Source organism: Psammomys obesus, unplaced genomic scaffold (genome assembly GCF_907164565.1).
Source record: "Psammomys obesus unplaced genomic scaffold, mPsaObe1.curated_primary_1811, whole genome shotgun sequence".
In the NCBI taxonomy this organism is placed as follows: domain Eukaryota; kingdom Metazoa; phylum Chordata; class Mammalia; order Rodentia; family Muridae; genus Psammomys; species Psammomys obesus.
In genome coordinates this window covers 12192550-12216818 of record NW_026596117.1, presented here as the reverse complement: position 1 = coordinate 12216818, position 24269 = coordinate 12192550, and the positions used below count along the sequence as shown (strand labels likewise).

The following is a 24269-nucleotide window of genomic DNA, read 5'->3' as shown; positions in this document are numbered from 1 at the left end:
GTGCATGCATGCATTAGCCAGGTGTTAAAAGCTCATCTTGTACTTCCCAGGTTTCTTTTCAAAAAATTTACATTCCTCTTCGGAGGAAATGCTGATGCAAAAGCAAGATCAGGCTGCTAGCTGTGCTCATTGTACTGAGGAGCAATTTTTATTTTTCGGGCCTCTTTGGCACTATAAAACTACTATTGCATATTTTTCAATAAAGTTTAAATCATAAAATCATGTTTTGTTTTGTTTTTTTTATATCCAGTTTGATACCAGAGTGCTTTCTTTCTCAGACTATGCCATATTGTGTCTTTTTTTTTTTTTTTTCTCATAGTGAGAATCTGGCTCCCAACAGCATCGGTCTAATAATCATTTGATTGATACTTAATTGCAATCTTGATTGATTTGGAATTTTTGCTTAGCCATTAAAACACAATGAAAATTGAGTTCAGGAATTGTTAGCAGTTCTTCCTGTTCTGTTTTAGACTGAGGCTGAATGGCAAACATATACTCATGTGCTTTCTGCACAGGGTATTTTTCTAGTCCTTTAACACATTACTCGGTTCCTTTGGTGTGCTCACTTTTAGCATTTCTTTTCCTCCGTGACTGCTGATACAACTTTTCTTTTTGTATGTGTGAAATATTGAACACAGACCAAAGGTAGGGCTGTCCAGTGGAGTTGTGACTCTTACTAATTTAGTGGTAGTGACAGATTGACTTCAGTTCCTGTGTAGTTCATCCTTCCTGTTAATCTGTTGTCAGAAGTAGACTTCAAATACTTTTTTTTTAAGTAGCTTTTTTTTAAAGTTACTAAAAGACTTTTTTAGTAGCTTTGAAAGATCATTGATCTTTTACAGGAGTGGCAAGAATATAAATAGCTGAACTTATTTGTGACAGGTTCTTTCTGTGTAGCCAACTTGTGATCTCCCTGCCTCAGGCTTCTCTTATAGCTTGTGCTGGAATTGCAGGATTGTCCCATGTGCCTCCCTGAACTTCCTCTGAAACATGTCACTGGAAATAAAATAGCTTTGGGAAGTTACTTGGAAAGAGTTGTTACTTTCAAATATTTAATTTATCATAGGTTTTTATGAGACATCAGAGTACTACTGTTAACTGGTTGTACTGACTACTTTTATGTGTCTTTGAGAAACAGAAAAACAGTACTAGTTTTTTTTTAAGTGAGATTTTGTGAAACAGCAGAAAATGTTATTAATTCGTAAGGGTACAAAATTTGTTTCTTTGATAATTATTTGGACATACCCTTGATTCTTTTTTCATTTCTGCATCTTAACACCAGACTATGTTGAAAAGTATTTCTAAAAATGATCTGTAGTTAATAGGATATTGATAACACATCAAAATATAAGTGCCTCTAGCAGTCAGTTTCACAGCAAGGGCTTTATGTCTTGAAAAGAATGGCACTGTAGGAACATGTCAGAGCCCTTGAGAGAAAGCATGCCACAGAACAAATAAACAGGACAGGGGGTGGTTAGAGACAACAGTATGTAAGAAAAAACACAGAAAATTTATCTCACCAGAAACAGCACCTCTTCTCAGTCTCAGCCAAGTACTGCCTCCAGGAAAGCCAGTTCAAGCGCTGGGAAGTGGCAGGATCGATATGGGAGGGCCGAGTCACCTGATCTAAGGTAAGGCCATTTAAGCATTGGCTACTTGCTCATGTTTAGATCATTGGTATTATTTTGTCTCTTAGTGTATAATGACAAGTTTTGAGACTACACCATATTTCCCCCCAATGATGCTTTTTCAGAGTGCACTTGAGACCCAGCATGTGTTGTTACTCATCCTTTGGGCCTTTTATAGTATGTCATTGTTATGCTAGACCACACTGATGGGTGCTCTAAACCTGTTTTTCTCTCCCCCTTGTTGCATGTTAATTCTTTGTTTCTATTCATACTTTTATGATATTCCCAGCTATTTTTCACTTCTTATGCATGAAATGTAACTTTGTGAACTAGTTTTGGGGACTTGCAAAATTTGACTCCATAGAATCTTTGTAATCTGTCCAGCTAAGCCTGCTCTTTTATTAAATGGGTCTATCCGCTATCCTAGGTTGTACTGTTTTCCGTATTAATGAGTTGACTCATGTTCCCACCACCCATAGAATTTTGATTTGTGTTTTAAATTTTGTACTCAACAATGCATACAGTCATAGACACATACTGTCATTTTTCTGAGCCTTTGAAATGGTAATGATATTATTCCTGGGGAAACAGTGAGTAGTGTTGTCCACATAGGACGCATTGCCAACAATAGTTTGTATGAGAGATGATATTCTGACGCATAACAGTAGTATAGACTGGACAACTTTAACATGCCCTTGTGAGATTTTAAATAATTAGAACCAAACAAGGGCTGATTTTGTTATTTAGCTTTGTTTTATGTTGTTGAAGAATTTTATGTTTTCTTCCTAAGTCTAAATCACATGCTAATGATCTTGTGTTTTGATTTTAATCATTTAATTTAAAAAAAATTAGATGCATAAATTATGGCAGATGCTTTCGATTGTAGCATTTCATAAAAAGCAAAAGAAAATTTGATTTTTATAGTTCTCTCCTCACCTCGCTCTCCCCGTGGAGGCTTAACTATTCATTCTTGGTGAATTGTAAAACTTCTAAGTGGGTTTCAGGTTTACTGTTAGAAAAGAGTAAGTTGTTCATGTCAAGGAAAAAAGTAGGCATTCATGTCAAAGTATTTTGACTTTTTAAAAGATGAAGTCTTTATGACTTCTTAAAAAATAACCTATCAGGCTAATAACTGATAAGGTAAAAAATATATATATATATCAGAACAGTTTTATGTGGTTGGTTTTTGTTGGTTTGTTTGTGGGTTAAGAATAAAAAGGAGGGAGCTGAAGAGATGGCGGTGGCTAAGAGCACTTGGAGACCTTGCAGAGCCTGGGTTAGGCTGTAGCACACATGTGGCCGTGCACAGTAGCCGGGAACTTCAGTTCCAGGCACACGGTGAGCATGCGTGCACATAACACACTCAGACACTTGAAAGAAATAAATTCCCAGCAACATTTTTTAAAAATGTAAAAGTGGTATCTTATTTTAAAAGTCTACATTAGCAAATTTTAATTATATGTAATGACACTAAAATCTTATGTGTAGAACCAAGAGAAATTTGAAATTATTTTTAAAAAGATTTGTTATAGAATCAAATAAAATGAATGTTTTTCATATTAGCAATTAAATGCAGTTCAGAATTTTAATACTTGTATTAATGGTACTTCTGTGTAATAAATAATTTGATTTAGTGTATCATCATTTCTGTTTATCCTGACCAGCAGCATTGCTGCTCAAATTGACTTAGAGGCTTGCTTCTGGGTTATCTGAAAGATGCAGATCAAATGCTAGCTCTTAATGGGAGTTTTGCAGTATAAAGTTATAGCTCATTTGTTAACATTTAGAGCCTCTCAAGAGTCCTTTAAAGTGTTTGTTTAATTTATATTTTCTGCCACTAGATTACTAGCCACTTTCAGAAGGGTGTTAATGCATCTCATTTGCAAACTGAATGATAGCTACTTTTGCAGTAGACACCCTACGCAGTACATTCTCTACATTCTTTCACTTGCTTTGTGCTCTTCACACCATTTAGAATGTCCCTCATTCTCACCTGTGCATTTAGGTTGTTCTTGTGCATTAGTTCATTCTTTCCTACAGTAGCTTAGGAGAGGTTACAGCCATATGCCCGTGAGACCTCACCAGCTGTATCTGTCTTTAATTTGGGAATATGGAAATTTCAAAAGCTAGGGGTTGGAGAGATGGTTCAGTGATTAAGCTCACTTGTTACTATTGCAGAGGACCTGGGTTCAATTCCCAGCACCCACATGGAGGGTCACAACTGTTTAACTCTAGTTCCAGGGGACCAGATCTCCTCTTCTGACCTTTGTAGGCATCAGACACGCAGATGGTGTACATACAAGCATGCATAAAAGAAAATAAATAAGCCTAATTTTTTTAATATAAGAAAATTTCAAATGTTATTTTTTTAGAGAATAAATCTTTGAAATGTCTGCTATCCAATTTTAATTAGAAACTGTTATTTTTAAAAACCCTCAGAAATACAAAGCTAGAAAATATTCTGGTTTTTCTTCATAGCAGTAACTCATCTGTAAGCCTAATTCACACAGTGTTCTCTTGTCTTCATTGTACATACATATACATATATTTACTTATGTTTGGGACCTTGTTGTCTTTCCTAGTAACCTCTGTGTGCTAGTTATGAACATTTGCTCTTCCTTAGATGAAAGTTCACAATGTTGAACTCCCCTGATTTTATTGAGCCTTACACTGTTGTACGCTGCACAGCGTTGGACATTGAGAATGGATCTGTAAAATTCACTTTTGTTTTTGTTGTACAGATAACTGCAAATTTTGTCTAGTTTTGGCACTTTTCAAAGCATATGGTTGTAATTCATTTCTGAGTTACAGTCAGCTTCTAAGTAGTATTTGTTGATTTTTGTGTCATTTATTATGCTTTTTATAATAAAATCATGTCTGATTTTAATACTGTACTTTTTCTTTATGGTAAGCATAAAAACTCCATTTCTTAACTGTGTGTTTCTGGGTTGCTTAGGCAAAACATATTCTTGTGTGTTTTATTGCTAATGAAATTTAAGGATTACTACAGTCTATCATACTTTCTCCCATAAAGAATTCACAGGGTACAGTTTTGCTCCCTATTCTCGTATGTAAGAATGTGAATAATAGTTGTGTCATAAGTGAGGAGTTAGAAATATAAGCGTGCTTAGTTAATACAAGTTCTAGAATTGTTAGCAAGTAATCTGCAACCTAATGCTTTGTGGCTATTGTACCTACTAACCAGCTGTGCACTTGGGATGCCTTTGCCTCGCCTGCTAAAAGTGGATAGCTTAGACATAAAATTAAGACAGTGATTAGCAAATAACATTTGCCCTAGTTGCCAGTGAGAAATTCCAGTTGTATCTTTATTAGCAGCTCTTCAGTTCTTTCTGGGACATCAGAATCATCAAAACAAGAAATTTTAATTTTATTTCAGAGATGTTTTTATATTTGCAGGAATTTATAGATAGAAACATTTATGAACAAGAACCTGTTTAAGCTATGGATAAACTCAGTTATCCAGAGTGCTTAGTTTCTGTTTTTTTACCATATAGTGGAGTCTAATATTAAGAGTTGTGATAAAAGCAGTTGTTGACTCAGCCTTACTGAGGAGGTTTGGGGGCGGAATTATCCTAGGTATACTGTTGACATCTGCGTTACCAAAGCTCTTCTTAGAGTGAAGCTCTGCTGAGTATTTTCATGCAGTAATCTGTCCGCTGAGATTTTTTTCAGGGAGAGCAAGTAGAGAACCTGCCTAGTGTACATGAGGCCCTTGGTTTAATCCTCAGGATGGTGGAGTGGTGAAGTTGATGGGGACACAATTAGGGACTAATTAATGTACTTCGGTGTGGTCTCATAATGTGGGTGGCTCGGGACTAATGGGGTTTTAAATTATTTCATTGTGTTATATCTTAGGTACTTTTGTTTATTTTGGTACATCTATAAATATGTCATAATCCACTTGTGAACACAGTGGCAAATTCATTCTGATAAAAGTGAATCAGTGTGGTTTTTAAAAACCTGGGCCAGGAAGTCTTATGGATAGAGGTGACTGCAGTGTTCTGGCCTTCCTTCTGAGGGTGTTTTGTGATGACTGATTTCTCAGCATGTTTTTACAATCATGGTGTTTGCCCTCTTGCATCTTTGTGATTGCTCCACTTAAAGCTGAGAAAACTTGTGCTCCTCATTTAAGGTAAAGTTAGAGGGCTGCATACCTACTGTTCCAGAAGTTTTAAAAACAGATAGTTCTTGTGATCAGTGGTGAGACAGTTCGTTAGACATCTTTCTTCTCACAAAAAAGTTAGTCTTGTATTGAGGCTTACTTTTCAATGAACGCCTTTATCAAGTCAGAATTTGCAGTTGAAACTGCAACATCGAACAAATGTAGCAGTGTTTTTGATGGGAGTGAGTTTTCAAACTGGGAAAGGGAACCAGTTCTGCAGTGGAGAATAGCATAGGAATAGAAGCAATAGATTATGTTAGAATAAGGGCAGAGGTCATATCCTTTGACAGGAAGCAGTCAGTGATCTGCATAGTTTTGTGTTTTTTGGTTTTGTTTTTAAGTTTAGGGTGCAAGTCTGAGGACTGTGTCTCTCGTATTTGTATTTTTCTCCTATATGTGAAAGTTTGGGTATTTTCCCAGTTATAGTAGAATATATTCTGTGAATCAGGAGAGACCAATGATTACGCTCCCTGCTCTTACAAAGGACTACTGTTTGATTCCCAACACATACCATCCTATGGCCGTGAGCTGTCTGGGACTCCAGCTCCTGGGATCCAACACTATTCTAGCCTCCAGAGGCACCTGTACACTCCTTAATAAAAATGAAAACAGACCTTTAAACAGAACATCTCTAAGTCACATGCATTACTCTTGTTGCTTTCCTGGGAGTGCTAGGAAGTCAGTGATCTGCATAAAATTAGAAAGGCTTGAACATGCAAGAAATGGTTATTGTTGATACTGGTTTGTATCTGAGCTTTTACTGGCCATAGAAAACAGTGCTGGATGTCAGCGTACTTCGATGACATCTCTTATATCTTTCTACTTTTAATGGTAGGCTCTCTTCATTCTTGTGACAATCAAGTAATAGTTACTGAAAACAAACTTGCTAATGCATTATTCAGAAAGGTCCTGATGTTTTCAAAGGTGATTTAATTACCTTGTTGGAAGGAAGCATATGTAATTCTCAGGATTAGAAGGTTTCAGGTATGAAAATTGATTCTACCATCCAATTACTGTGTCAATTAACTGTACTCTGCATTTTGATCTTACCACATATAACAAATATATACTCGTTTAGTTTATTTAAATTTAATGGATTTCTTTTAAGGTTTTGTTTTTTGTTTGTTTAGATTTAGATATAACAGCCTAGGCTTCTAAAAAATAGCAGGCATTGTTATTCATTGTTTTGGGAACTTGACTTGATAGCTGGAAAAGTGTTGTATTCCCAATATTTTACTTCTGTGAAGTTTTAAAGCTTGAATTTTTAGGACTGAAAGATGAAACAACTCTTGCATCTGCTTTTCATAGCCTGTTTCTGCAGTGATTCCTCTTTCTTGTTGAGCACATATATGCTTTTAAAAGTCCTTCAACTACATAATGGCTTTTATTAAAAAAAAAAAAAAAAAACCAAAAAAACAAAAAGTAACCTACTAGGTGTTCCTGTTAAGTTTGTAGTATGCTTTGTGTTAGGCCATTTATTCTTACCCTCTCAAGCTTGAGAGAGGTTGTAAATCCCAAACTGCAGGTAAGGCAGATTTATAAGTGTTTCTCTAAAGGACAGTCACTAGAAAAAAATTTGGTTTCCTTTTAATGTTTCAAAGCCTGAAATATATCACTAAAGAGAATGGTGTATATGGTTTGTTTTGTGTGAAAATTACCATTTTTTTTTTTCCAAGCCTTTTTGGAGAACTTTAAGTGTTTGAGAAATAAAATTATATTTGTTGGAATTTTATTCCAATTTGTCTATTACTATTACTATTTGTTTTGATTTCATGAAGATAAAATTGTTTACAGAATACATTAATAAAATGATTTTTTAAAAAAATCAGATTACAAAGTAGTGTTCTTTCAATATATATTTATTCTAAAAATACATCATAAAAGGTGTTTCTTAATGTTTTTATTATTTTTCAACCATCTAATTAGATGAAACTAAATGGGTTCAACTCTTGTGTTTCAGGAGATTACCTGGAGCAATTGATGTCATTGGTCAAACAATAACCATCAGCCGAGTAGAAGGAAGACGGCGGGCAAACGAAAACAGCAATATACAGGTTTCATATTTAAAAATCAATTCTCTGCATTCTTGTTTAATTGATGCAGTGTACTTATAGCCCCTAGTGCTGGGTTGTGTTATTTGCTTTCAGTGCTACAAAGGGATTTCAAGTGCAAAACCATTGGCCTTATTCATATTTATTAGTAAAACTTTCCATTTATAATGTATAATCTCTCAATTTCTGGAAGTTTTCCTTTGCTTGCTATAAAGAGAAGGGAAAATTACCTAGAGTCCTACCACCTAGATTTATTTGTCAATAAAGTATATATAACATGTTTCTCAGCATTTTTGTGCTTCTTAGCATCTTTAAAGGTAATTTTTTTTTTGAGAAATAGAAGATAGTTCTTTTTCTTCCTACTATTACAATGCTATAACTTCTTGAAATGGTTTCCAATTTTAATAGGTTATGAGTAGAACACTCAGGAAATTGTACTCAAGTATAGGGAAAAAGTTTAAAAGAATTATGTATTTAAATGATATGTTCTGGTAAGAATTCAAGAAGTATCAATGTATATTGCATTATCTGGCTTTGCTATTGCAAACCTTGTTGGACATCAGAATCTGTCGTGTGACAACTAGAAGTCTCAGTCTGTGTTAGTAAGCTTCATGCATTGCTTTAGTCAGTGTGGGTCATCCTGTGGTATTTGTTCTAAACTAGTCACACGGACAACACTATACTGTTTTTTCAGGGGAAACTTCTGCTTTTTAACTGAGGCTCGTATGAAAAGTTATTTACATTTCATAGCTGCTTGTTTTCCAGCTGTTAACACACTTTTTACTGTGTGATGAAATTAGATCCTCAAATGCCCGCCCTATTAGCGTGTGAATTTCTCAGAGCTAGGTCTTTTCTGATCATTGCTGTACCTCCGGTACTTGAAGGTTGCCTGAGATTACTGGCAGTACCGTGTTTATGGAGTGTTTGTTTCTAACTTGAGATGCTTTGATTAGCTCTTACTGAAAATTTTTTGGAAGTCTAATTTTTTGCCATAGGCTTTGAGTATGAACATTTTAAAAAGTGTGAGTGTAGGGCTGGAGAGATGGCTCAGTGGTTAAGACCGCTGTCTGCCCTTCCAAAGGACCTGAGTTCAATTCCCAGCACCCACATAGCAGCTCACAACTGTCTGTAACGCCAGTTCCAAGGGATATGACACCTTCATGCTAAATGCACATAAAATAAAATTAAATTGTTTTATTTTAAAGTAGGAGTGTGAATTATATACTCACATATGTACATACACGCACATGACCTACAGAAATGTTAGTCCCCAAAAGTGTGAGAATTAAAGCCACCTTTTATTTCACCTTTTAGAGTAGATACAGTAAAGTTAACAAGATTAACTTAGATAAGAACACTTATACGTATCTTTCTAATTAATTATGCTTTAATTTTAGGTCCTTTCTGACAGATCTGCCACTGAAGTAGACAACAATTTCAGCAAACCACCTCCGTTTTTCCCTCCAGGGGCTCCTCCTACTCACCTTCCACCTCCTCCATTTCTTCCACCTCCCCCCACTGTCAGCACTGCTCCGCCTCTGATTCCACCACCAGGTAAGAAGTGCAGAAAGAAGGGCCTTTGATTAGCGAGAGGTTCTTTTACTTTGAGCTGAAATGTGGACATATATATTTGGAAATATTACTGTGGCTGATTATACTGCATTAAAAGTAACATTTTTATCTTTAGTAGGTTCACACTGACTCTTACTGTTTATTCCTAAATTACTTGTTATTGTATCTTGTTATTTTAGCATAGCAGCAATAATACTTTATAGTAGAGAATATCAGATAACAATACTGACCTCAAAATATAATAGTAACCACAAACTGAAGTTGATAGTGGTGTGTGGAGAATCCTTCTGAATTAGAAACTGTATGTTGACTTGTATTGAAAAAAGATTCTAACGTCACTTTTAGAATTAAAATAGGATCAAAAATGATACATTGTTAGATTGGAATCGATCTGGTAGTCATTCTTTTTGTGTGATAGTTTCTGTTTAGGAGAAGGCCACTGGGTCCTGGGTATTTAATGTTTCTTTGAAGCAAGTCAGAATAAATTTTATCATGTTTTTAACTACTTAGAAACCAGAGCATTAGTAATAAAGAAAAAAGTCTGCAAGCAATATCCACAGTTTTCCCAGTGATATTCATTACCTTCAGTCAGTAAATTTTCAGTGCTTCTTGCCTTAAGCAGCATTTTACAACACTGTCAAGTTGATTGAGATTTAAGGTACATTCTAGGGAGAAAAATGGTGAGCGTTGGCTTCAGGCCCTAGTTGAATTATATGGAGGCATATATTAGTAAAATTACTTGTTCCTGAAGACCCATGTCTCCTACTCACTTCGCATTTGTGAGTGAGCTGCCCATTGTAAGGTACAGGTGTGGTCAATCTACAGTCTGGCTGCTTCCTCCCCAGGCTTGTCCTAACCTGCAAAAGTCACCTACTCCATCTGCCCTGTGTCCTTAGCTCGTTAGAATCCCTTACTGTCACCAGCTCTCAAATAGGAGCAAAAATGGTCTGTGGCCTTGGAAAAATTGTTGTCTTGGAATAGAGGGAAATTCAGTATGACAGATGTTCTTCTCCCAGATAGTGTTTCAAGACAAATGAGCACAGAACACAACCAGCTCAAACTGCACCTGTGATACTTGAGTCTTGTTGAGAATTAATCACATGAAAGGAACTTAGGTGGTTCATAGTGAAGATATAATGTGGTTCCTTAGTCTCTGAAAAAAGAAAAATGTGGTAACATGTAAAAACAATTATTGGTGAATATGCTCAACTTTACTAGTACTAAAGTTCTTGAAGTTTTTGAAAATTTAAAAATCTTTTCAAAATTTTATTTTTAATCAACAAATATTTTATTTGTTTATGGGGTACAATGTTTTGATTTATGTATTTACATTATGGGATGGTTTTAATCTTATTAACATACAATCATTTCACATACTCAACGTATTTTAAGGTAAGTCTTCTTAAAAATCTATCTATCCCTTAAAGATTTTAAGCTTAATTGTATATGTTTAACTGTGTTTTTTGTGTGGGTATATACGCATGTACTCAGGTAGGCACAGTGCACGGAGGCCGGATCCCTCTGCAGCTGGAGTTCCGTACTGTTGTGAACTGCCTGCTGTGGGTGCTGGGAACTGAACTCAGATCCTCTGAAGAGCAGTGTGACCTCTTTACAGCTGAGCCATCTCTCAGGCCTCAAAATCTATTCTTGTAGCCATTTAAAAAATAACTGGTTGTGACTAACTCTAGTTACTGTTGTACAGTATACAGAGTGAAACATTGTGTCCCCGTAAACAACATTTGCCATTTCCAACTCATTCCAGCTTTTGCTAATTTCCATTCTACTCTGCGTTTCTCTGGATTTGTCTCTTAGATTTCACATGTGAGTTCATTCATTCAGTGTTTGACTCCTTGTATCTGTTTTGATTCTGCTAGCCTGGTGTTCTCCAGATGCATGCATGTTTTTACAAGTGACTGAGAAAATGGAGGAAAAGTTCTTATTTACTAATAAAGTAGTATCCTCATAAGGCTAACATTTTTTAATGTGTGTTTAAGACTAGTTGGCCAATGAAAGCAATGAGGGAAAAGTATGAATTAGTGAGGAATACTTTGCTGTTTTAGAATATTAGGAGACTGTAGGATATTGCTGATAGACCATGGCAGTATATGGAAATTTACATTTTATCAAATAGCAGAGTTACTCCTTCTTTGTCATATTACCCTCATTTAAGTCTTAGGCTGGAAGGAAAGCTTCATTAGGTGGAGGCACTTGTGACTAAGCTTGGTGACCTGGATTTGATTCCCAGGATCCTCATGTGAAAGGAGAAAACTAACCAACCACTGACTTGCGCATGACTCTACCATTCCTCCCACATACAAAACAAATCCAATGTTAAAAAAATACATAATTTTTATAGCGATAACAAGTCTTTGAATAACGTTTAGATTATTATGACATTGTAATATATAGTACTATTTATTTTTCTGTAGATAAGTCTAATTATATATTTAATGCTCAATTGTCTGCTTTCCACATTTAAGGAGTGGGTAGCCATAACATGTTTGCTATCTGGAGTTATCAATTCATACTAAATTATTTGTTAGTTGAAACCTTCTGAATGTACTCCTTGTTTTTACTGTGGTGTGCATTGCTGCTAGGAGTATAAAGTATGTCTGTCTGAATCTGCCACAGTGCTATTCTGTGTCTACTTGGCATTCTCTGAGTACGTTAGCTGACAGAACTAGCCAAATGTTTATGTTTCCATACCACCCGGGGTGACCTTTAGATTGCCACGTAGTGCGTCTGTTTAGCTTTGCACAGTCTGAACCTTGTGGCTATGTAGGTATATACCAGCTAAATGAGAACTCAGTTTTTTGGTGCGATTTGCCATAGAACCGTGAGTACACTGTGTTCTGAAATCACTGTCATTTAAACCACTGTGGGATCACAGGCACCTCATAATAGGAAGCTGTGTGGGATAGGGTCTCTTTAAGTATTACCTCTTGAAAGATACTATTTTTTCTTAAACACTTTTTTGAGACATTCTTTATATTTTAATGTTTACCTTTTTTTTTACTTTTTTATTTTAATTTTTATTGATTACACTTTATTCACTTTGTATCCTCCCATAAACCTTTCCCTCCTCCCCTCCTAATCCACCTTCCCTCCCCCTTCTCCATGCATGCCCCTCCCCAAGTCTGTTGATAGGGGAGGTCTTCCTTCTGATCCTAGTCTATCAGATCTCATCAAGAGTGGCTGCATTGTTATCTTCTGTGGCCTGGTAAGGCTGTTCCCCCCTCAGGGGGAGGTGATCAAAGAGCAGGCCAATCAGTTCATGTCAGAGACAGTCCCTGTTCCCATTACTATGGAACCTACTTGGACACTGAACTGCCATGGGCTACATCTGCGCAGAGGTTCTAGGTTATCTCCATGCATAGTACTTGGTTGGAGTATGAGTCTCTGGAAAGACCCTTGTGTCCAAATTTTTTGGTTCTGTTGCTCTCCTTGTGGAGCTCCTGTCCTCTCCAGATATGTTTACTTTTCTTGAAATTAATTTTCTTTAAATATAATGAGACAGGTATATTAAAGATATGTCTGTGTATTTGGATGTTAATAGTTTTTCTTCAGAAAATAAAATGGCTACATATCTAGATTTGCTTGGAACAGTCCTAACTTACACCTTTTATCACAGCTTTACTACATTCTTAGCTATTCCCTGGTTTGGAAATTAAAATTTGTGGCCATATTTGTTTGAAGGTTTAAGATAGTAGGACTTATGGTATGTGTATTCTTAAGTAGTTATTAAAATTATGAGCTGAAAGGTCTGGAGAGGTGACTCAGCTGCTAAGAGTACCTGTTGCTCTTCTGGAAGACCTGGGTTCAGTTCCTAGCACTCAAATGGTGGCTCACAACCACCTGTGACTATTTCTAAGGGATCCGATGCCTTCTTCTGACCTCCAGAGGCACTGGGCATGCATGTCGTACACATATGTATACTTACATGAAATGTCAATACACATAAATAAATCTAAACTTTTTTTAACAAATAAAAGTTGACAGAAAGAAAACATTGTCAGATAGTTGACAGGAGCAGTATTTTTTCCTCTTCCCTCAGATGTCCTCCTCACACATGTGTGAACCTCCTCAGGAGTACAGGGGTCAGAATATTTTTGGTCATTATGGGATGAAAAGTAAAGGAGTCTCCTTGAGACAAAGATGAAAGAGACTTCTGGGAATGCCAGAGTGCTTAATATCTCTACATTAGTAGTGACTTGAAAACAAATAGTGATTAGTCATGTAATTAGAAATCGGTTCACTGTCTAATGAATCAGAAACTTCTACTCCAAAATTTCTTCAGGAAATTTCTAAGGTGCTAAGCTAAGTTGAGTACAGCCTATCTGTCAGCTCGCCTTTTTTTTTTTTTAGAATGACACCTGAAGTGGATATTAATGAGGTTTAAAATTTTAAGCAATTAGCTTGAAAATAGCAGAAGTGAACGGTGCTAGACAGTTTTCAGGCATGATTTCTTTATTAACCAAGTTGAAGTGGGTCTGCATCTGCTAAGAAGGCTGTATCCCAGGACTGTGGGCATGATTAACAGCATCTTAGAAGGTTCTTCCTCAGTGTGAAGTGCATAGATTGTTGTGAGTACAGAGGTCAGGGAGCATGTAGAGAGCAGAAATAGGAATTCTTTAATCCATTCAACTAAAATTTCACTGTCTACTGGTATTGCATTATCTTATGTTTAACTGACAGTTTTAACATAATTGAAAATTAGAATAAAATACTGTAAAATTTGTAAGATTTGGTATTATAGGATGATAGTTTATTTTACATGTCAATTGTTGTCAAATATGTGTAGTCATTATTTTAACCATTTGTAGCACTGTTATTTATTTTGCAGCCTCACTGTACCTAAAACTTTTTCATCATTCCCATTTCTACCTTTCCAAGAGTAACTGCATTCCTCCCAGGTGTTGGTCATCTCTCTTCTGCTTTTGCTTTTTTAGGTAGCTGATAGAGGAGTAATCTTATTATTTGTACACTGGTGTTTGGCCTATTTTGTTTCTAAAACCACGTTCTAAAATTTGATGGTGGTGAACTCATAATTTAGATGTTTAATTGTTAATTTGCTTTAATGTAAGTTTTTATATGTAAGTTGCTTTTATATATAAGTTTTATAGATATTAAAAGCTTAAGATGGGTTTTTAATGTTCTTTTTTATATGGATGCTCAAATCAAAATAATGTCTGTAGGGTATGGGTACAGGTCCTGGCCACGTGTACTCGTGTGGAAGTTTTCTTTTTTTCTTTTCTTTTTTTTTTTCTAAAGATGGGGTTGTGTAGCAAATGGTGACCTAAAACTTCTACTCCTCTTGTCTCCACCTTCAGAGTGCTGAGAGTACAGGCCTTTCTAACCTTATGACCAGTTTATGACATTCTGGGGATCAAAGCAAGGCTTTGTGCAAGTGCTGTGCCGGATGAGCTATGTCCTCAGCCCCCCATTACATACAGTGCACCACTGGCCCTGCAGCTCTGTGGTTGTAGCGTTTAAGCATACTTTGAGTGTTTGCCTCTCTTTATTCTGTTCTTCCAATGGCTTTATAAGAGTTGATAAAAATAACATTTTCTCTACAGTATTGACATTTGTGGGGGACTGGTGGTGTACACCTTTAATCCTGGCTTTTGGGAAGGCAGAGGCAGGAGGATCTCTCTGAGTTTGAGGTCAGACTGATCTATGGGAAGAGTTCCAGGGCAGCCAGGGCTACACAGAGAAACCCTGTCTAAAAAAAAAAAAAAAAAAATGGTAGGTAGGAAGGACAAACAGAAACAGAAGAGTGATATTTCAATCAAATATGTTTTAATTGGAGATAGAATTTTATTTTCTGTAGGAATTAAATATTGTAAATTTGATGATTGAGTGGATAAATATTCTGGTAACTCGGTTGATTTACATTTTGTGATCATAACATTTTAATACATATTTTTTACAATGACTATTCCTTATTCAGTTTAGTTGGTTTAGTCATTGAAAAGCTGTGGTTCATAGTATTCTGTAGTGTTCTGTGTATATATGTGTGTATGTTCATGGTTCTAATTTGTGAGGCATTTCTGTTAAATGATACTTAAAAGTATGCACATTTGACTTTGTATTTTTGTAAAACCTCTGAATTTGGCTTAAAGTAGAAACAGGAGACTTAGGTCAGGCTTTTCTAGCCTTATGTATAGTACTGATGGGATTTGGAATTTAGTGAGAAACAGGAAGCAGAACTTATATAATTCTGCCTTTTTCCCCCCTTTGTTTTGAACTTGAAAGAGAAAAGATAGGTATGTATTATGTTTTCTATTACTACATTACAAATTATCCTAGGATGTAGTAGCTTAAAACAGCATATTGTTATATAGTCTGAGTTGGGAACAAAAGAATAGCTTAGTCAAGTTCTCTACTTAAAGCTTTCACAGTCATTTCTACGAGCTTCACTGGGGAAGGTTTAGTCACTAAGCTCACTCTCTTTAATAAAAAGTCAGCTTTCTCTTTATAAAGATTTATTTTTACCATATGTGCATGAGGGTTTTACCTGCACGTATGTATGCCATATGCATACCTGGTACCTGTTGAGATCAGAATAGTGTGTCAGATACCCTGGAAAGGGAAATTACAGATGTTGTGAGTCACCATGGGAGTCCTGGCAAATAAGTCTCCCTGCAAGGGATCAGTGCCTTTGTTTCTAAGCTTCTGAGTCCTCTCTGTAGCACCCCTTTCTTCTTTCTGTTGGGCTGTGGGCTTGAGTTCCTCACTGACCGTGGTTACACTGAGCAACTGAGGTAGTATAGAAAGAGTGCCAGCAAAATAGAAATCACTGTCTTTTGTAGCCTCGTCATAGATAGAGCCTCATCATTTTTGCTGGTTTGATGTTGTGTCTGTGTAATGACACTGATGTCCCTCTCACTTAGACGAATCAAATGCCAGAGGTGTGCCAAGGCATTTGTACCCAGAGGAAGGAATTGTGGGACCATGTTTGAAGCCACCTAGCATGCTTCTACAAGTCACAGGAGGAAATAAATTTGCTTACAGTCAGTTATTGTTCTGTTTTTGTTTTTGTTTTTAAGTGTATCTTCATAGTATTTTGTGGGAATTTCTAGTACAAGTCACTTTTGTTGTTGTTTTCTATTATTTAGTAGGAATAGTGCCTTTCTGTTTCATTGTGTCAGTTCCCCAGGTAAAATTTTAGGTTCCTTTCCCATCCCCCTTTTACATTTAGGAATAATCATGACATACTGGAAAAGCTACACATTCTCCCTGTGTGTCACATCCCATATCCCTGTCCCTTCTGTGTCTGACGGTATATATTGTCATTGTATTTTACTCTCATATGTCAATGCCTTTGTTTCATAAAAAATTGCTTTTAGTTTTCAGCTGTAAAACTGAGTCTCCCAAAGTTAAGATTAGAAGTGTGGGTTATAATCTAGTGTGTGGTCCCAGGCTAACAACTTTATCTCCTAAGGATTTCTTGGGAGCGCAGAGGTGTTTGTTTCTTTCTTTGTTTTAACCTTAGAAATTTTGAAGGAGAAATTCTAAGAGAGCCCCAGCAGTCTGGAGTCTGGGCTCACAAACTCGAGGTGATTTTGATTCAGGGGAGTACATGAATATGAATGGATAGTTACTTTCCTGAAGCTTTTACTGTTACGGAAGGCTTTCCAGGGAAATAGTCATTTTTCAGGTAAGAAGTATAGAGCCATATATTTGGCACAGGCTTTTAGTTCTAGCACTTGGGAGGCAAATACAGGTAGATAACTGTGCATTCAAGGCCAGCCTATTTCCCTAGAGAGTTTCAAGCTACATAGTGAAACCCTGTCTCAAAGCAAAATAATTCATATGTAATACATGCATGCGTGCATACAGATGCAGGTATATATGCATAGCTACAGATATAACAGAAGTAAAGTACTTGATTTGTATGTTTAAGTCTATTGGAGTTGTCCAGGGAAGGAAAAAGGGCTTGGAATGAATTTCTGTCTCTTACATTATTTTGGTTTTGTTTTTCTTAATAAAAGTTAAATACTAGATCTATTTAAGTAAAATGTGGCTTTTCCTTTATATTACCTATTAAACTTGCTCAATTAGTATTTGAAAATTACTGCTTTCCTCCCCCATTAGGGGGAGCAGCCTTATCAGGCCACAGAGGAAGACAATGCAACCAGTCCTGATGAGACCTGATAGGCTAGGGTCAGAGGGAAGGGCAGGAGGACCTCCCTTTTCAGTGGACTTAGGGAGGGCCATGGGAAGAGATGAGGGAGGAAGAGTGGAATTAGGAAGGGAAAAGGGAGGCCTACAGCTGGGATACAAAGTGAATGAACTGTAATTTAGAAAAATAAATAAATTTTTAAAGAAGAAAATTACTGTTTTGGATAGTTGTCAAGGAACTGGCTGTATGTTTCATCAATTTCTAGTCCTTTTTTATGACCAATTGTTTACACTGAAGTAAACTCTTCTGTTAAATAAAGGTCTCTCTGGAAGAGCCCTTTTGCAGCATGCAAGCTTCCTATGGGAAAGACAACTGTACTTAACATTTTGTTTCTTTCACTCTGTTCTTAATTCCAGTTGACTTTTAAAAATCTGTTCTAGGATAGTAAGATTAAAATTAAAAACAGATTATAATTATTTTTAGGTAGGATTTTTTAATGTATTCATTTTACATGCCGATCATAGCCTCTTTTCTTGTCTCCTCCCATCCCAGTCCCCTAATCCTCAGAAAGGGGGAGCCCTCTTCCCTTACCAACTGAGTCCAGCCTATCAAGTCTCTTCAGGACTGCCTGCATGCTATTCCTTTGTGTAGGTAGGGTTTCTAATGCTGTGATAATACACTAGACCAAAAACAACGTGGGAAGGAAAGTCTTCATTTGGCTTATACTAAACATTCCATCACCAAAGGAAGTCAGTGCAGAAACTCAAGGCAGGAACTGAAGCAGAATTTGTGAAGAACACTGCTTACTGGTTTACTCAGACTGCTTTCTTTTCTTTTTTTTTTTTTTTCATAAAACAATCCAAGAAGCCAGGATTAAATTTTATTTCATGTTGACAGACTGCTTTCTTATACAGTTCAAGGTTGGGCCCACCCATAATGAACTGGGACCTCCCACATCATTGTTTCAGAAAATCTTGGGCAGACTTGCCAACCTATGGAGGCATTTTCTCAGTTGAGGGTCTCTTCCCAAACAACACTGGCTTATGTCAATTTGACGTAAAACTAACCAACACAGTAATTTTAACAGCTTTTGGAGAAGAATTGATTTGGTGACATACCTTCTGTATTTTTTTTCCACAGTTAAAAAAGTCTTAAGGACTTAAGTCTTAGTCTTAAGGACTAAGTTTTGAAGACCCCTGGCTAGTAATTGTGTACCTTTTTGCACAGATTCTCCTTTTAGTAGGTGAGGCTAAGGTAGTTGCTTGCTGCTCATAAACACATTGAGGGAAAATAACCAGAGAGAGAGCAGATCTAGCAGTGGTCTTACACATTTAAGAAAGTCAAAACCAAGTTCATATGTTGAGTATGCAAATAAACTCAGATAGTGAGATTCAGTAGAGATTTGTACTATTGTAAAGAATATTAAGTAACAGCATACAAAAACATTCACTGTTCCACCTTCCTTTTCTCATTTAGCTTTGCATTTGGGATTCTTGGTTAGTGCTATCTGCTAGGTCCTTAGACTTCAGTGACATGAGAAACATTAAGATAAAACCTTAGGGTAGAGGAAAATAGGATTGCCTGTGGTTAGCATGGTAGGTTGGGGCTGCCATGGCTGCCTTACATACTGTTTCACTTGCTGTTTTTATAACCTGTTTTTTTGTTTGTTTGTTTGTTTGTTTGTTTTGTTTTTCATGGTGTTGTAAGGCCATATGCTGTTTTAAGTTGTTACTCATGAAAGCCTTACTCCACTAAAACATGTCTGTTGGAACATTTTAAAGTCAACAAGAAGCAGCATTCCCTGGTCAGGAAAACATTTGAGAGTGCTTCTGTTTTCTTGCATGCAGTTAATAAGTGAATTTGATTTCCCCCTCCTTTGCACTAATTTTGAGGCAGTTTTAGAGACAGAATTTAATAAACTGTTTGAACAATTGAAGTTATTTATAATATAAAACTTTCAGTGAAAAAGTTGTTTCAATTTTTTCCTGTTTTTTAACTTGAGATCGTTAGTTTTCTTCAACTAAAAGTAGTTCCAGTTTGCATGTATTGGCTTTCATGTATTCTTATATTTAAAATTAAGATTTAATTTTGGTTGCTTAGTACTTAACAGGGACGTTTGGCCAATGCAAGTTTAGAATGTTCATGTATAGTTATTTCTTAAAAGTTATATCTACACATAACCGAGAGACACTCAAATTTCATTTTGCTAACACTTGTAAAGGTAATCATCTATGTTTACATTAATGTGTGTGTCTGTGTGTGTGTGTGTGTGTGTGTGTGTGTGTGTGTGTGTGTGTGTGTGTGTGTGTGTGTGTGTGTGTGTGTGTGTGTGTGTGTGTGTGTGTGTGTGTGTGTGTGTGTGTGTGTGTGTGTGTGTGTGTGTGTGTGTGTGTGCGTGTCTGTCCGTACATAAGTTTTCTATACCTTTTCTATTTCCATAAGTCAAAGTATTGACTATTTTCTCCTGGCAACAGCAGTAAAACAGTCTTCACACTTGAGTAGCCCACACTGGCCTTTACAGAAGTAATATTTTTCTTCGTGCATTGTTTCCGTTAAACTGTTAGCTAACAAAATTGGATTCTCATGACCAAATTTAGTGAGCTTTTCAACATTATGGAGTTTGATATTTGTGTATCACAAGTGTGCTTTTTAAGTGATGTGCCTTTTAACTTCATTTGTGATTCCAACTAGTGAGCAATCTTGTTATGATGTTGTTAGGCTGGTTTTTCATCAGGAAAGTTGGATGCTGTACTTGAATCGTTGGTCTGCAAAAGAACAGAGCGCTTCTCTTGAGTGCTAAGCCAGGATGCTGAGTCAGGGGTTTTATTTCAAAGATTGTTTTGGTGATGGCATAAAAACATAACAGGTTCTGAAATCCAGTTACTATATTAAATTTCATCACTTGTTTTTTAGGTATTCCAATAACTGTACCACCTCCAGGTAAAACTTTTTTCATGTTTTCTCCATCATTGTTAATGAACATGAAATTTCAAGCTTAGAGTTACAGGAGGGCCGGTTGTTGCTGCAGTTAGAATGTCCATTAGGTCACTGGGATTTCAAGGTCCTATTTTCAGCTCTGCCTTTGCTTCATTCCAGCATTAAGACATTCAGTTGTCTAAAACTTGTCTTACCCATTTCTCACCTTATCAATTTGTGAGGAAAACAGTAGCAGATAGAATAGAAAATCACTCTTTGAAAAGCTTTTTAGACCAATGATTTTTTTTTATTGCATGTAAAAGTGACTCAAAGAGAAAAGAAAAATAATTTATCTTGATTTTTTTCATAGCTTCTGATTGTTTACCCACTATCATAGTTCATTGTCATGAGGAAATAAGGACTGAACCACACAGCAGCGGTATGGCCTACTGATTAGCCAAGCACTTGTTCTAATCGGTAGGAGTGTTTATGTAGCCTAGTGATGTTTTTCACATTTTTGTCAGTTACTTCTTTTTATTGTGTAATGGTGAACCCAATGGAAAGTATATTTATTGAGTTGAGTGTAAAAAAACCAAGGAGTATGAAGAAAATGACAGTGACAGTGCTGAGAAGAGTGGGTCTTAATTCAGAATGGCCTGGATGAGCATAAAGAGAAGTTTAGATGGCAAAGGTTAGTGTCCATACTTAGCTAGAAGCAGTCACTGGCTGTGTGTGGATGTGCAGAGAAACGGGTGAGCAGGGAGGCCTAAGGGACTGTGTGTCTTTGTAGTCTGAAACACTGTGGCTGTGAGCCTGTCGGGTAGGATGTGGCAAGGCCTGCTGTATCCGCTGCTAACCCTGAAGAGCTGGAGAGCCTAAAACTGTGCAGTAACAAGCAGAGTAAATTTGACATAGTTTGAAGCAGGGCTATAGATTGATGTAAATGAAGCTTTGAGAAGAAATGAAAGGCCTGGATTCATGTCCCCTGGTAGTACTGAGAGGGCATCAAGTCGTTAGGAAAGTTGTCAATTAGTGGAAGACAATGATGTTACAGTCATGGCTTTGTCTCCATCAGCACATGAACCAGAGGGCAAGGGATTGACACTGTTGAATGTGATGCATTTCCTAATAGTGGAGGTTGTTAAAAGTTGGGGGGAAAAAAGAAAAAGTAGGTCTCAGAAGTTGTGGAACTGTGAAATCTTTGCTGTGGTGCTGTTATACTCTGACTTTGAAAGCATAGAGGAGACTATATGCTTAGGTCCCTTTTAGCTGTGTTACTCTGCGGGATTTCATTTAGCTATGTGAGTGACTGAGTACTGACCTCACAATACAAAGGTGCAAATTATCTGCCTCCAGACTAATCCAAAAATCCCATTATGTGCCTTGCTTTGTAAAGTAGTTCACAGGGTTGTGCTATTTCAGAAACATTTCATGGCAGAAGTTCTTGCTGTGAATACATATATTTAGTGGTTAAATTTTACTTATAAATTATACTTTAAAGAAATTTCTATAAATCTGAAACTCACACTATTTTTAAATGAGGTAAATGCTATATATTATATGTGTTTCTTCAATCTGATGGCAACACTACTGCTGGTTTTGTTTTTTTTTTTATTGTTCTGTTTTGTATTTTAATGTGGAAAAGGTAAGGCATTGAGACTAACTTTCTTAGATGCACAAAATGGGCTGTGTGTGGTGCTGAAAATAAGACCGGTGTCCTGACAGTTTGTGCTCTGTGTGTTAGACCAGACTATTAATTCACAACGTTTTTGCTCTAAAAAACTGTTTATAAGTTTCAGCTTTATTTCTCCTGTTCGTTATGACGTAGAGAAACACGTTTGTGTCCCCAGAAAATATTAGTGATATTCAGCAACTGTGTTTCACTCTTAACATTACATATGAGTCCTGTTAATATCTAACCCTTTTGGTTGAATGTTTCAGGTTTCCCCCCTCCACCAGGCGCTCCACCTCCATCTCTTATACCAACAATAGAAAGGTAAAGCTGTGCAGTACTCTGTATTGGTGATCATTGACAGTGTACAACAGAACCTTACTAACGTGTCTTTGCTAGTATTTTCTAATGTTTATTTTTTATAGACATAGCAACTGTCCATGCAAAAGTTTAATCTGTATTAATTACTTTTATGTAACTTTAGTCTAATATCAAAACAGGGCAAATAAAATTAAAAAGGTTGTTAGAAATCATTAATAATTAGTTTTTATCTATTGCAATGGGGAAAGAACAGCAGTACTTCCTGCTCCCCTGCTGTATCACTTCCATGTGGAAGGAGCCAGCCTCTAAGGCAGAAGCCTTATTTTTTTTCATAACTTCTGCTTAATTTTCTTAATCTCATATATTGAAGAATATTCCCCTGATGAGCAACCTTAGGATTTCAAGTCAGTGTTGCTAGCTTTCAGTCTCTCTGTACTCAGTTGTGAAGATTAGGACAGCACATGTTGCAGCAGGCAGAACTCAACTAGTAAACAGGGGTATTACATTACTTCACTCTGACTAGAGTTAGTCTAAAAAGTAAGAGTCAAATTATTAACAGCAAAGGAAATTTGGGCTCCCTTCATATGGTGGTATCAAGCCGTGCAAGTGCTGCTCCAGGAAGCAAATTGTGACAGCTACAGATTTGCTGTCATTTAGTTCTCGCTAAATACATACTTGTTTCCCAATCAAATGTCCCGTTTAAGTACTAATTATTGATGACTTATAACTAATTTGTAGCCATTAACCAATTTTTTAAGAGTAAGTTTTGAACCTCAAACATTCTGTTAGCCTCAATTCCCTGCATCTCAGTGAGCCAAGCTGAAAATGATTGCATGAATTACACTAAATAGTCCAGCAAGTAGCTACAAATCTCATGTTTTTGAGGTGAAAAGGTCCGTGTTGTCATATTAAAAGACCCTGTGACAAATTTTTCAAATATGCAAAACAGTTATTTTTATTGAGTTTTGAACAGCACAGGATTACAATAAATTGATCATTAAAGCTTGTTTTAGTTTTCCAATGAAACATTGAATTCTACGGACAGTTTATTCTTTTAAAGTGTTTCATTTTTAAGGAGTTAAACTTTGCCTTGCTCTCCTTTTGTTTGCACTGAACTGTTAAGATTGAGCATTTATTTGCACCCTATGTAAAAATACTTCGTTTCTCCACAGCGGCCATTCGTCTGGTTATGACAGCCGTTCTGCACGGGCATTTCCGTACGGCAATGGTAAGTCATTTGCCACCGGATGGTGGGTCCGTAATATGAGAAACTTTAGAAAATGGTTGGGCAGTGGGTATTTGATAGTTCAGCTTCTCCTGAAATCCTTTAGGGTCTGTCTTAGTGTCGCTATTCATGAGTCATGGCATCCGGCTAACCTTATTTTTTTGTGAGCAATGTGCATGTCTTCCTTGTCTGTGCCCCTCAGATACCCCCTCTTTTTTTTTTTAACTTGTAGAAGCTTATGATGGTACCCAGCATTATAGGCTTACTTTGGAGGCAAGTTTGGTTTCCCGGCTGCCACAATAAAGCAAACATGATAAGACACATTGTGCAAAGCTTTTTATTTTCTCATGCGTAAAAATGCAGTGTTTGTTTATATTATGCTCTGTAAGTGTTCAGTAACAGTTTCAAGGAGCGTAAAGCCATTAATTTTTGTTGTTGTTGTTGTTGCTGCTGCTGCTGTTTTTGCTAAAAAATGTTAGTGATGACTTTAGCCCTTAGGTGACTCATAATTGTTTTGCTTATGAAGAGTTTTGCTTCTGTGAGCGTGGTGGCTGCTAAGAATGGCTGTGGTAACTT

General features: G+C 36.6%; 1 protein-coding gene across 11 annotated transcripts in view; it reads left to right on the top strand.

The window, feature by feature from the left end:
* The window catches only part of Fip1l1 (factor interacting with PAPOLA and CPSF1), a 56652-nt gene that overhangs the window by 23814 nt on the left and 8569 nt on the right, over positions 1 to 24269 (top strand). For 3 of the 11 annotated variants that reach the window (XM_055629426.1, XM_055629432.1, XM_055629424.1), the window contains 6 exons: positions 1524 to 1631; positions 7772 to 7865; positions 9260 to 9416; positions 20473 to 20499; positions 22417 to 22471; positions 23641 to 23696. In XM_055629426.1, coding sequence (XP_055485401.1) covers positions 1524 to 1631; positions 7772 to 7865; positions 9260 to 9416; positions 20473 to 20499; positions 22417 to 22471; positions 23641 to 23696 — 497 coding nt within the window. The remainder of the gene's footprint in view (positions 1 to 1523; positions 1632 to 7771; positions 7866 to 9259; positions 9417 to 20472; positions 20500 to 22416; positions 22472 to 23640; positions 23697 to 24269) is intronic. The other 8 variants (XM_055629434.1, XM_055629430.1, XM_055629428.1 and 5 more) reach the window with 3 other exon arrangements.